This window comes from Corylus avellana, chromosome ca3, assembly GCF_901000735.1.
Source record: "Corylus avellana chromosome ca3, CavTom2PMs-1.0".
Classification (NCBI taxonomy): domain Eukaryota; kingdom Viridiplantae; phylum Streptophyta; class Magnoliopsida; order Fagales; family Betulaceae; genus Corylus; species Corylus avellana.
Window position 1 is genome coordinate 28,112,086 of NC_081543.1, and position 13,344 is coordinate 28,125,429.

The 13,344-nt window shown below is 37.9% G+C and overlaps 1 protein-coding gene and 1 long non-coding RNA gene across 2 annotated transcripts; one reads left to right on the forward strand and one right to left on the reverse strand.

The window, feature by feature from the left end:
- Window positions 1-4,109: 4,109 nt before the first annotated feature.
- Window positions 4,110-4,529, reverse strand: LOC132173421 (uncharacterized). Its single transcript, XR_009439320.1, has 3 exons — window positions 4,421-4,529; window positions 4,266-4,328; window positions 4,110-4,178 (listed from the first exon to the last, which is right to left on the reverse strand). It is a non-coding gene; the product is annotated as an uncharacterized LOC132173421 (long non-coding RNA).
- Window positions 4,530-11,703: 7,174 nt separating this feature from the next.
- LOC132173359 (uncharacterized) lies at window positions 11,704-12,822 on the forward strand. The gene is made up of 5 exons (XM_059584833.1): window positions 11,704-11,812; window positions 11,921-12,013; window positions 12,090-12,194; window positions 12,301-12,653; window positions 12,754-12,822. Exons 4-5 carry the CDS (start codon window positions 12,307-12,309, stop codon window positions 12,800-12,802), a joined length of 396 nt encoding a protein of 131 aa, XP_059440816.1. The 5' UTR covers window positions 11,704-11,812; window positions 11,921-12,013; window positions 12,090-12,194; window positions 12,301-12,306; the 3' UTR covers window positions 12,803-12,822.
- Window positions 12,823-13,344: the final 522 nt, after the last annotated feature.

The following is a 13,344-nucleotide window of genomic DNA, read 5'->3' on the forward strand; positions in this document are numbered from 1 at the left end:
TCCCATTTCATAATTCATATTAAATTTTACATATTAAATTTTACATATCTAATAGTGTATATATATGATATGATGAATATATTGAAACAAAACTAAAGACAAATAAAAAGATTAACTTAAAACATACTAAACAAAATAAAAAGGGTAAACTAGGGGGTGCCTCCCATGAGTGCTAAGTTTAAAAACTAAAGACAAATAAAAAGAAACAAAACTAAAGACAAATAAGAAGATTAACTTAAAACATACTAAACAAAATAAAAAGGGTAAACTAGGGGGTGCCTCCCATGAGCGCTAAGTTTAATGTCTTCAGCCAGACGGTGGTCCCTGCTCACTGCTGTCTAGAAGATGATGCTCCTGCAGATGGCGGTGGCAACCGGGTGAGAATGGACTGCATCAATTCTTCTAAGGTGTCTAGGCGTTTGTCCATCAATTTGAAAGTTTTGGATGCCTCCTTTCTTTGGCCAGCCAACTCTCTCCGAAGGCCCGCTATTTCTTCAATAAGTGAGCGGTTTTGTTCCTCCTCCTCAGATGCCTCTGGCTCAACTTCAGGTTCATCTTCGGCCATCGGCTCGGCCTCACTCTCTTCCGCACCAGGTGCTGGTCCCCGGGGCATGTGGGACAAGCTCTTGTTCCATTGGCGAATGCCAAATATGGGAGTAGTAGTGACTGGCTCATCAGCTGCGGTACCCTTGATGCCTTTCTTCCGGAGGATGTACGAGATTAAGTATGGGAAAGGCAACCCCCATGAATGTGTGGACTCCGCTCCTCCAACGTGCACCCCATTCCAAAATTTCTGAATTTGCTTCCAAATTATGTCGGGAATGGAGTACCAAGCATCTTTATGGAAGGCGTAGAGTGTTTAAAGAAATTGATCCCGCCTCTGAGATTTGTGCCCCAACGGAAAAGCATTATGGTGTAATATGGAGTCCACAAACCAAAGCCGTTGAGGTAGCTTCGATCGGCTGCCGGCATTATGATGGGAATCAGCATATTGCCCATCGCACATGTCCTCAATGATTTCCACCACGTAGAATCTGGCCGGTTGCTCAGCAAGTTGTGCGGCTTCTGGAGGGTGCTCATGATTGCATTGAAGGGCAGCAGCAATGTCGGCCTGTGTTACGTCAATAGCTTTGCCTTTCACTTTGGAAGAGAGGGCTGCCACGTTGTTGCAGTCATGCCACAGGTTGGCATAGAACTCGATCACCAATTTTCTGTAGGCAGTGGTGGTGACCGCCTTGAAAAGATTGTTGAGTCCCCGTCGCTTGAACTCGGCGACCGCCCATTAAGTCGCCTCAAGATTTTGAAAGTCTTCGCGAATGGCGAAGGTGGTCTCAAATAGCAGCTCCTGCTCCTCAAAAGTGGGCGGGGGACAAATGGCTCTGGTATCGGACCCTCGGGAGGACGAAGCTCGAGCTCTTGGCATGATGAGGTTGATTGGGGACTTTTGACAAACACTTGGTGTGCACTAGAGATAGCCAAAATTGAAGAACAAATCAACTCCGCTCAAAACCCCCTGCAAAAACAACAAAATCCAACCACAACAAAGCAATGTGGGTGGATGAACACCCACAATTGCAGAAATATGAGAAAAAAGAAAATGTTGGGGAAGTAATCGGGGTTGGGGTGTTGATGGGAATGGGGAATGGGGTGTAAATTAAAGGTGGTGAAAAATACCTGGTATGGTTGCCGAAGAAGAGAACCATGAGGTGGCTGTGTGGTAGAGGTGGTGAAAAAAGGTGGAGGAGTGCCGGAGGTGGGTGCTGGTTGGAGAAGAAAAATATGTGGGTGTGGGGGGAAAGTGACCTAAAATAGGTCACGTGATGTGCTGGCCGAGTGCGATCGATCGCACAAATGGTGCGATCGATCGTACTCGGCCAGCATATGGCATGGGCATGTTGTTTCTGTGACTGCGATCGATCGCACCCAAGGTGCGATCGATCGTAGTTACAGAATGTACAAACGTATACATTCTGTGACTGCGATCGATCGCACCCAAGATGCGATCGATCGCAGTAACAGAATGTTAAAAGATAGGCAGAATTTAATTTTTTTTTTTTTAATTTAATTTTAATTTTTATTGAATAATGTACAACAACTTTGATAGTGATACAATGAAATGATAGGATCAAGTGACAATCAAAATTGAAACAATTGAAATTAAAGGTTCATTCAAATATTCGGTTGATCATAGTACATTTGTTCAATCGATCATGATAGGATCAAATGATCGATGAAACTTGAAAGAATTAAATTGAAGGTTTGATCGAATATCCGATCAATCATAATGAATTAGTTCGATTGATCGTGATAAGATCAAATGATTGAAACAATTGAAATTGAAGGTTTGATCGAATATCCGATCAATCATAATGAATTAGTTCGATTGATCGTGATAAGATCAAATGATTGAAACAATTGAAATTGAAGGTTTGATCAAATATCCGATTGGTCCTACCTAGTGCATTCGATCGATCGATCGTGATAAGATCAAATGATCGAACAAAATTCAAACAAATTAAATGTTCGATCGAACATTGAATTGAAGTCTAAGCATTTTATATTATATTAGTGCATTACTTAAATTGATCGGGATACAATCAATACAACTTGACATGATTGAAGGTTCAATCAAACATTTGATAAAATCAATTCTGATCGATCGTAATGAATTAGTTCGATTGATCATAATAGAATCAAATGTCCGATTGATCGTACTGAATTAGTTTGATTGATCGTGATAGGATTAAATGTTCGATCAAACATCCGAGCGATCCTAATGAATTAGTTCCATTGACTGTGGTATGATCAATTGATAGATCAAACTAGATACACTTGAAGGTTTAATCGAACATTCAATTGAAGGTTCAATCCAACATTCAATTGAACTATTAGCTTTTTATATTATCTTAGTGCCTTAGTTATATTGATCTTATATTATCTTTGGATTTTGTATTATTTTATAACTAATTATAAGAGAAATATCAACTTAATGATCTTTATCATAAAAATTTTATGAACGGAAATTTTTAGTTAATATTATAATAGTAAAAACATATTATAAGAGAAAAATTACAAATAAATAAATAAATAAAAATTAAAAAATTGGTAGTATAATTTTTTTTTTTGGAAAATTATAAAAAGATATTAAAGTAGCCTCCCGAACAACCAAATTGTATAAAAATGCCACTTATTTTTAATATTCATATAATACCCCTATTATTTTAACAAATAAATAATAAAATAATTGAAAAAAAAAAACGAAATTTTTTTCAAAAAATAAATTACAACTTGCTTCATGTTTTTTTATATTTTTCTCATTTATTTTGGAGCCTTTTTTTTATATATTTTTCTCAATTTTTTTTTTTTTAAGAACAATGCCCCAAATAGCCACTAATTAAGCTACACCAAATAATTTGCCGCCATCTGCTAAAAACTGGCGGGGGGCTCAAATTTTCGGACATGAGATACCCTAAACGGTGATTAGCTGCAGCACTCTCACTCTCACTCTCACTCTCACTCTCTCTCTCTCACTCTCACTCTCACTCTCACTCAGTTCATATTTTCGGAGGAAATACAGGATTCAGCACTCTCACTCTCACTCTCACTCTCTCTCTCGATCGCTCTCTCTCACTCAGTTCTCCGACGCAAGGTTCTCTCTCCGGTAGCTCTCTTTCCGGCGCACCTCTCTCTACCAGCTCTCACTCCGGCGCACTTAACGCTCTCCTGCAGCTTTCTCTCCGGTATGAGTTTCTCCTCTCTTCTTCTCTTTCTATTGGGCAGCAGCAATGTTCATGGGTTGCAGTTTTGCATCTAAAATGGTTGATTTTTGTGGTTTCTATACTGTTTCCTATGATTTTTAGTATTGGGATATTTTCAAACATAGTAGAAGGCTAATATTTGATCATTTCAAGCTTGTGTTGGGTGTAAATTTATTCAATTTTGCTCTTCATTTTGTTGCCTATATACTCTTAACAATTTAGGGTCGGACAAAATTTAACCTATATACTCTTATACTCATCCATAGTGATTATATACATAGAAAAGGCAGGATATACGAGGCATGCAAACCAAATCAGTAAATAAGAGGATTAAAGAACACTTGGGGGTACCTTCATTCTTTTGAAGCTCTCATTTTTGGCCCTCTGTTCCTTAAAAGTTGCACGAAGTGTTGCTATCTCCTGTTTAGTGAACGCAAGATTAAATAAAGGTTACAATAAATTATTAAAGGGGGCCCAAATAATCAATAAGAAGCACCAATGACACACCTTTTTCAAGTGTATCCTTTCCTTCAACAGAGAACTCTCCTGCTCCTTGAGCTCAGCAAATGTCTATAAAATTTCAATGATCTTCGTATCAGAACATCTCAAATTCATTACATTTGTGTCAGGATGTAATGGTTTATATAACTTAGAGAACATACCTTTTTTCTTCTTGACATCTTGGTAGCTGTCGATTCATTTGCAGCAGTACCCTGAAAATATTCGCCCCCACACGCATCAGTAACCTCAAAAAGACAAAACCATACAATATATCCGCAACAAAGTAGAGAAAAAACGAAAACAAAAAGCACAACGACCACACTTTCACCCTCTACAAAGACACCAAGTATATCTTTCCATTCGATAGCAATAATTTATTGCCTGAATCCACTAACATAAAATACAATTCTCTTTCATTTCAAATGAAATGCAGATTGAACTATTTCTTTGTTGTCTTTTTAAATGATTGATTAATATAAAAAATCACACGACAATGATTCATCACGCTAAAGCAAAAAAGCAGAAAAAGAAATATGAAAACAAGTATTTGGCTCCAAATCCGACGCAAGATAATTTGTGGTACAGGTACGTGGATTAACGGTGACCAAATGTTGCAATCCGAGTCATGGATCACACACCAAATGAAGAGCAACAATGTAGGAAGAGAAGAGAGAAATTGATCATTCTTGAACAAAGTGTGTAGTATGCAAGACAAGCAATAAGAAAAATACACATCTAAAACTTTGTTTATTATCCCCATTCATAAAGGTCATTCATTTATGATACTACCTGCAAACCCGACACAAACTCAACATGGATTTAGCGAGTTATAATTAAAAAGTCTGACTCGTTTAATTAAATGTGTACACTTAGCGTTGATCCGTATAGTCTTATACGTATACCTTGACACAACCCGAACTCGAAACACAAGAAGTTGCCACCCCTAACTATTCATGGCCAGGGTAATTAATAGTACTGCAAATTGGGGAGGATATATGAAAAATAAAATTTATGACATTACCTATAAATTAACATTCTAGAGCCATGTTGTATTATTTGATTAGTTTGATGTAACATATGGTTAATTAATTGGATGACATTTTGACAGAGAGACATTTAAAAGTAGATAAAAAAATTAAAGATTTAATTGTCAAAATTGAAATCGCACGAAAACCCTAATAACTTAATTAGAAAAACAAAAGGGGAAGCTAGTAAGATTTGCTATAGTCATGTTGAGGCCTTAGTCTTTGTGGCTATGGTTTTATTCTCTAGCAAATCATCAGAACTGAAAATGAGAATAAAAACAGGTTATTGGCTGGGATAGCTTTTAAGTTGTGGGCGCTCTTTGGAGTGGGAGTGTGGAAATATATAAGGAGGAGATGATAATTTTTTCTCTAGATTTGAGGTGGAAGATGGGTCCAAGGTGAGGTTTTGGCATGACTTCTAGTGTGGGGGGGAGCAACCCTTGGAGATTTCCTATCTGGATTTCTTTAGTATTGCACATTCTAAGGATGCGTGGGTGGTGGATTATATACAATTCCGAAAAAGAAATGTACATTGGAACATATACTTTTCCGTAACATATGGAACTCAAATACTCTTTCTTTGAGCTGGTGTATTCTAATAGAGTGAGCAAGGAGGAGAGGATGGAATTTGTTGGATCACCACCAAAAGGTGAAAGTTTGAACTGAAGTCATTCTATCATGTGTTATCCATTCTTGTGAGTTCTCATTTCTCTCTGGAAGAGTATTTGAGTATGTTGAGGGTCCTTTAAAAGTGACATTCTTTGTGTGGAGAATGTCACTTCTTTTTGGGGTAGAAAATATAGAGGGTCTTGTAATAAGAGCCATATTACCCTTTGCAGCACTTTTAGGGTAGAAAATATAGAGGGTCTTAATCTCAACAAGTGTTGGCTTCAGATTGTTGGATAGTGGTAGAAGGAAAAATGTACGTATAGAAGTAAATGTTTGATTAGTGGTTTTTACATGTTTTTATGTGTATGTATTCATATGCACGGGTGGGTGGGTGCACACACGGTCATGTATAGCCATGTCATTAATTGTTTACCTGTATAAATGTGGGGTTTGTAGAGATATGTGTTGATTGGAGTAAAGCATAAACTAACTTGTTTCTGGGATAGCTGATAGTGCGATCGATCGCACTCACTACAAGTAAAACCTCTCTGGTGGTGCGATCGATCGCACTACGTGCTGAAGCCCCTGATATTGCGATCGATCGCACCACCAGAGAGTAAAACCTCTCTGGTTGTGCGATCGATCGCACACGTGATCGTCTGAAAACACTCCCACTGCATCTCTCCCTTCTTCTCTTGTGATTGCATTAAACCTCTCTTCTTCTCTTGTAACCTATGAAACCTTGCTTCCTCTCTTATTATTACTTGTTTATTAGTATTAAGTCTTATTCTTATATTAGGATTATGTTATTAATTTTCTAGTTCACATCAACTTATGTTATCAAAGTTGGTATAGTACATGAATAGTCTTTTCCATTTAAGTTCAATAAGAAAGTAGCACAGTAAACTTGAAGCAAGACAACATTCTATAATAAATATCAAAGCTAACAACAATGGTAAAAAATGTAAAACTGTCATTGAGCTAAACAAGTAAATAAATGACAAATAGAAATTTGTTCTAAACTACTAACCCACTTCTAGAATATTTTGTTAGGTAACATGGCATTGAGCTAGCATCAATATTTGAGAACAGTCCTCCCATTTAATTCTATTAATTCTGAAGAATCTGATCTTCTAATTCCCTTGTGTGCGTACATGTACGCAACGAATAACCTCTAATAGGGACATCAATATGGATAGGAGTTGGATGCGGGAAAGTACTCGATGTTCAGAGCGATTTCAAAAAGGTGTGGAAGAATTCATGGGAATGGCAGTTAAATCAGTTGATTCACGTGATATGACAAAGTGTCCATGCCGTGATTGTGCAAATCGATATTATTCTCATATTAGCGAGGTGAAGGGTCACTTGTATATGAATGGATATTTCACGGGGAAGAAGATCATTTTAGGGTAAACACTTCTACAAACATGCACACACATACAACTGAAATGATGGAGGAGGTTGATGCAGTTGAAGAATTGTTAGACGATGTATGTATGGGGACATTTGTTGATGCTAACATCGGAGAATCCTCTACTTCACAGGGCCCCCAACTGATGATCACGAACAAACAAGCTCCTTCCACCGATTTTGGGAAGATGGTTTACGAGAACTTTATCCAGGCTGCAAGAAATTTACACAAATTGCTTTTGTACTGAAGATGCTTCATATAAAGGCGTTCTGCAACATGAGTAACAAGGCGTTTGATATGATGATTGACTTGATAAAGATGGCCCTCCCAGATGGAGAGACATTGCCACGCTCGTATAGAGAAGCAATACAGTTTAGGCGACACGTGGGATTCGGTTACAATAAGATACACGCATGCAAGAATGGTTGTGTGCTTTTTTGGAAAGAACATGCAGACAAAGTGGTATGCTCAAAGTGCAACAATTCAAGATGGATTGATGGCAAAGGCAAAAAAAGTAATTCCTCAAAAGGTCTTACGGTATTTCCCAATAAAATCAAGGTTACAACGGTTGTTTATGACAAAAGAAATGGCCAAGGAAATGCGGTGGCACAAAGAAGGTCGAGAAGATGATGGCAATACTCTCAGACACCCTGCCGATTCTATTGTATGGAAAGAGTTTGATAAAAGACATGAGTGGTTTGCAAGTGATTCTCGCAATGTGCGGCTTGGTTTAGCAAGTGATGGTTTCAACCCATATGGTAATATGAGTACAACATATAGCATATGGGCAGTAATGTTCACGGTGTACAATCTCCCTCCGTGGATGTGTATGAAGAGTCCAAATTTGATGTTGTCCCTTATTATCCCTAGGCCTTCAGATCCCGGAAAGAATCTTGATGTATATTTGCGCCCATTGGTTGATGACTTGAAAGATTTATGGAATGAAGGCATACGCGTGTACGATGCATCAAAGAAAGAGACATTTCAATTGCATGCGACATTACTATGGACTATAAATGATTTTTCCGCATATGGAAAATTATCTGGGTGGTCTACAAATGGAAATCTTGCATGTCCAGTATGTAATAAGGATACATCGTTCAGGTATTTGAAGTATGGGCATAAGGTGTGCTTTATGTGTCATCGTCGGTGGCTTCCTCAAGAGCATCCATGGCGAAAAAGAGGAAATTTGTTCGATGGTACAGAGGAGCATAGATTGGAACCTGAAGAATTGTCTGCAAGTCAATTGTTGAAACAGCTAAGGGATGCTGAGGGTTTACAATTTCGAAAAACAAGCGGGAGAAAGAGAAAGTACACAGATGTTGTGTTGAATTGGAAGAAGAGAAGTATTTTCTTTGAGTTACCTTACTGGTCAAGTTTGAAAGTACGTCACAATTTAGATGTAATGCATATTGAGAAGAACATATGTGAAAGTATCTTATGTGCGTTGATGAATATTGATGGGAAGACCAAGGACACAGTCAAGGCACGAAGAGATTTACAGTTGATGGGTATACGTAAAGAATTGCATGTGCAGCCAAATGGTGAAACTTATAGGATGCCACTTGCGAAGTACACATTGACAAGAGATGAGAAGAAGAGTTTATGTGAGTGGTTGTCAGGTGTTAAATTTCCTGACGGGTATGCATCTAACATTGGTCGATGTGTGAACAAGCTTCCTGGTAAAATTTCGGGTATGAAAAGTCACGATTGTCATGTCTTCTTACAGCGCTTGCTTCCTGTTGCAATTCGAAATTTCTCTACGTCGGAAATATGAACAACATTGACCGAGTTGAGTACATTTTTTACGCAGTTATGTGCACGGACGTTGAAAGTTGATATCCTGAAACAAATGAAAGTCGATATTGTAATAATTTTATGCAAAATGGAAAAAATATTTCCGCCAGCTTTTTTTGATGTTATGATCCATCTAGCACTTCATTTACCTCGGGAGGCCGGGCTTGCTGGTCCTGTACAAAACCGTTGGATGTATCCGTTCGAAAGAGAACTTGGAAGATATAAGAAGTGGACGCGTAACAAAGCGCGTCCAGAGGGGTCTATTGCCGAGTGTTACCTAGCTGAGGAGAGCTTGACCTTCTGTTCCAGGTATCTTCGGGGGATTGAGACAAGATGGAACCGTGAATGGAGAAATGTTGACGTTGAGGAAGTAGAAATAAGCCAGAGCTTGGATGTGTTCTCCCAACGAGTTCGGCCGTTAGGAGCAGCTAAATTAGTAACACTGAATGCTAATGATTTTGGTAGGGCACGATGGTATGTGCTTACCAACTGTAACGAAACGGCCTCATATTTGGAGTAAGTTTAGTAATGGTCTTTGTGTTTTACCTGTTACGACATGTTATAATTTTAGCGTTGATGATCATTTACGAATACGTTTATTTTCCATGCAGTGAACATTATAATATGATCAAAAGAGATGGCGGCCGTGACATTGATAAAAAGCATGAGGCTAACTTTGAACGTTGGTTCCATAAACGTTTATACAATAGTGGGTGTACTGCAGACAATGGCTCAAAACAATTATATGATCTTGCATGCGGGCCTGATCGTCATGTTAGATCGTACAGAGGTTGCATCGTGAATGGTGTTAGGTACCACACGAAAGAATGTGCAGAAACTCGTACTACCCAGAACAGTGGTGTTTCTGTTTCAGGTGAGGACGAAACCTCAATAACTGAGTATTATGGTGAGTTAAAAAATATTCTAGAGTTACGTTACCCTGGCCAAAATCTCGTGTACTTGTTTGAGTGCGATTGGTGGGACACTGGGAGTGCAACAGGAGTACGAATGGACCAAGGCTTCACGATTGTGAATACTTCTCGTAAATGGTGTGAATCCGACCCGTTCATCTTAGCATGTCAAGCTTCGCAAGTGTTTTACTTGGATGATCCCAAATTGGGTGGTAATTGGAAAGTGGTGCAGAAGTGGATCAATAGGGACATCTATGATATTCCAACAGTACAAAAGGGAGATAATACAGAAGATGACGAAAGACTCAGTGATGACGTATACCAGGAAGGTGAATGTGTTGGGGGTAATATGGTCTTTGTTGATGAAGCAAATGTTGAAGCCTCCACTCAATTACGTAGAGATGATGCGACAATAGCAATTGATGAATTATATATTCAACTTGATGCAAGCATGTTTGCCAACGATAACTTGCCGAACGAGGACTATGATACAAACTTTGATGAGGAAGAGGAGTTATGTAGCGACAACGATATAGACTCTGAACACGAAGAGGAGGACTCTGAACACGAACAATCATCTTCAAGTAACAGTGATACAGATTCTGAATATGAATCTGATGATGATATGTGTTGAACATAAGCTCACATTTGGTGTAAGTACAAAGTGTATTAGCATATTTAATGAAGTTGATGCTCTCTCTCTCTCTCTATATATATACATGTATTGTGGTGTTTGTTTTTTTTTTTACTAGCATAATTATTGTATGTTTGTCAAAAATATTGAACATACTATATGGTTATAATTTGACTAATATATTTTTTTTCGTTTTTGAGTTGTTTGCAGATTGATCATAACAATGACAACAACAGGACGTAAACGTGTTCCAGCAGCACGAGGCCGAGGCCAAGGTCAAGGTCGGGGCCTTATTGACGAGCATGAGAGTCCGACTCCCAATTCTGGGTTTGGTGATACAGATATGCAAATGGCGCCCTCGCCCCCCCTCCTCCTCGAGTCAGTGGATAGGCATCCTTCGCACGAGTCTAATGATCCTATTCACTCAGTGGCAGGATTAGATTCACAGGGAGGCGCCCCTACTGCATCTTGTAAGTTCATGAATTATATGTTTATGAAATGTTATTTTTGTATTATTTTGGTTTGTTATAGACATTTGACAATATAACTTACTACGTTACCATGTTTTGCATAACAGCTACCACGTCTGTCAGAAGTGTAAGGGGTAAGGCCAAGTGTAAGAAGTTGAGTGAGCACGTACTTAAGCATGGTCCCTTAGTGCTAAACATCCAAAATAGACACCTGGCACCTATAGGCGATAATGCATCATGGTTTGCAAGCAAGATTTGGGAGATTATTCGTAACATGTGCGAACTCCATTACGGTGAATGGAAAAAGGTCCCAGTTGAGGAAAAGAGCAAGTTATTATTTCATGTTCAGGTATGAATATCAATGTAATGTTTATGAATATGTTTTGTATGAAAAAATAATGTGACACATTTTTTACCATTGTTTTCTTATCTATTATGTATCAGTCAAATTTCGCACTGAATATGGAACGATACGAGCACGTCAAAGCTGTTGAAAATAAATTGGGTCGTGCATATGCTAGGATTCGTTCGAACTTGTATAGAGACCACTACAAAAAATATTTTGAAGGCATTGATAAAGACGATGATGAGGGGATTGCCAAGGCTAAGGCTATTGGGAGGGAAAACGTGCCAGCAGGATATGGTCCTGAACAGTGGAACCTAATATGCGACTCATTTGATGACGATAAATGGAAGGTAAATATATATTATTATACTGATTAGAAAATTCAGATTGATATAATTTGCATGCACTTGAGGACATTTTATGAATAATTGTGTTTTTTTTTTCTCCAAATTTTATAGAAAAAGTCTGCACGAAATATAAAAAACAGAAGCAAATTGGAAACAAATCACACAGCTGGCACTTGTTCATTTGTTAACGTCATTTACAAAAAGGTAAGTGTCTCTTTTTTATAATTTAATTAAAGTAACATTATTTAGTGTAAACTTTGATTATATGTATTATGTGTAGGAACAAGAAACAAAAGTGAAGCCCAATCCTGTTGAACTATATGAGGCTACCCATACAAGAAAAAAAGATAAAGAGTTTGTGAACGACAAATGCAAAACTCTATATGTAAGTAAATGTTTACGCTCCGATCATTAAGTTGATTAGTGAAGTACATGAATAGTAAACTTGCATGAAGTATATATTAAACTAAAGCCAACTATGACTTGTGCAGCTTCAGATGCAAGAATTAACAACCAGTGAGGCCTTAGAGGAAGGCAGTGTGGAGGGGACAAGTGTCGAGGACCGAATGCAAGAAATAGTCACACAAGTGCTAGGGGGCCGACGATCTGGTCACGTTAGAGGAATGGGATGCGGTCTTATTCCTACCCCTTTAAGTACTTCATCTCAAGCGTTCACCCACTTCGACAACCATGACGAGTGTAGGAAAAGACAAGAAGATACTCAAAGCGAGCTTCAACAGACTAGAATCGAACTTCATCAGTATAGGGAGAATTTGCAAGCCAACGTTGAGGAAACCAACAAATTGAAAGCCACTGTTGAGTTCTTAATGTCACGTATTGGAGGGTTAGTGAAACTATATCTATGCATTAATTTTACAAAACACACATACTAAGTAATCGTTAAAAAGCTTATTAATCATTATATGAAATTCTATTCTTCTTAGGTCTGGAGGGAGCTTGCTTGGAGGTGCATCAAGTGAAGCCAACAATTGAGGGAGCTTTGGAATAACCATTTATTTATGATGTACTTTTTGATACCATCTATTTCTGATATATTTTTTTGATACTATGTATTTGGATAGTTGTTGGTACTTTCTATTTGCTATTGTGTATTTGAGTATTTGTTGATCGTGATCTGTTTGGTAATGTATATTTGTTGGTACTTTTTATTTGGTTTATATTATGTTAAGATATTCGCAAAATTTTTGGTTCACGAACTTTTGAGTTAGTAAATCTCCCTTGACATGTTTATCAAGGTTAAAGAGCTTTGAGTAAACAATGCAAGGGAGTAATAATATCTTTCTAAATTTTATTTTTAAGTGTATGCAGGATGATAAGAGTACAAGAAAGTTAAACCACCCAAGCAGGTTCTTACTTTAATATGTTTCATGAACAAACACATTTTTAGTATTTCTTTCTCTATCATGTTGGGTTTCATTCTTATTGTCTTGATATCATATATTGGTTCATTGTGGTAGATTACTCAAATTGCTTATGAGGATGAATTGGCAAGGAAGAGGATGCAGATAAGTGTT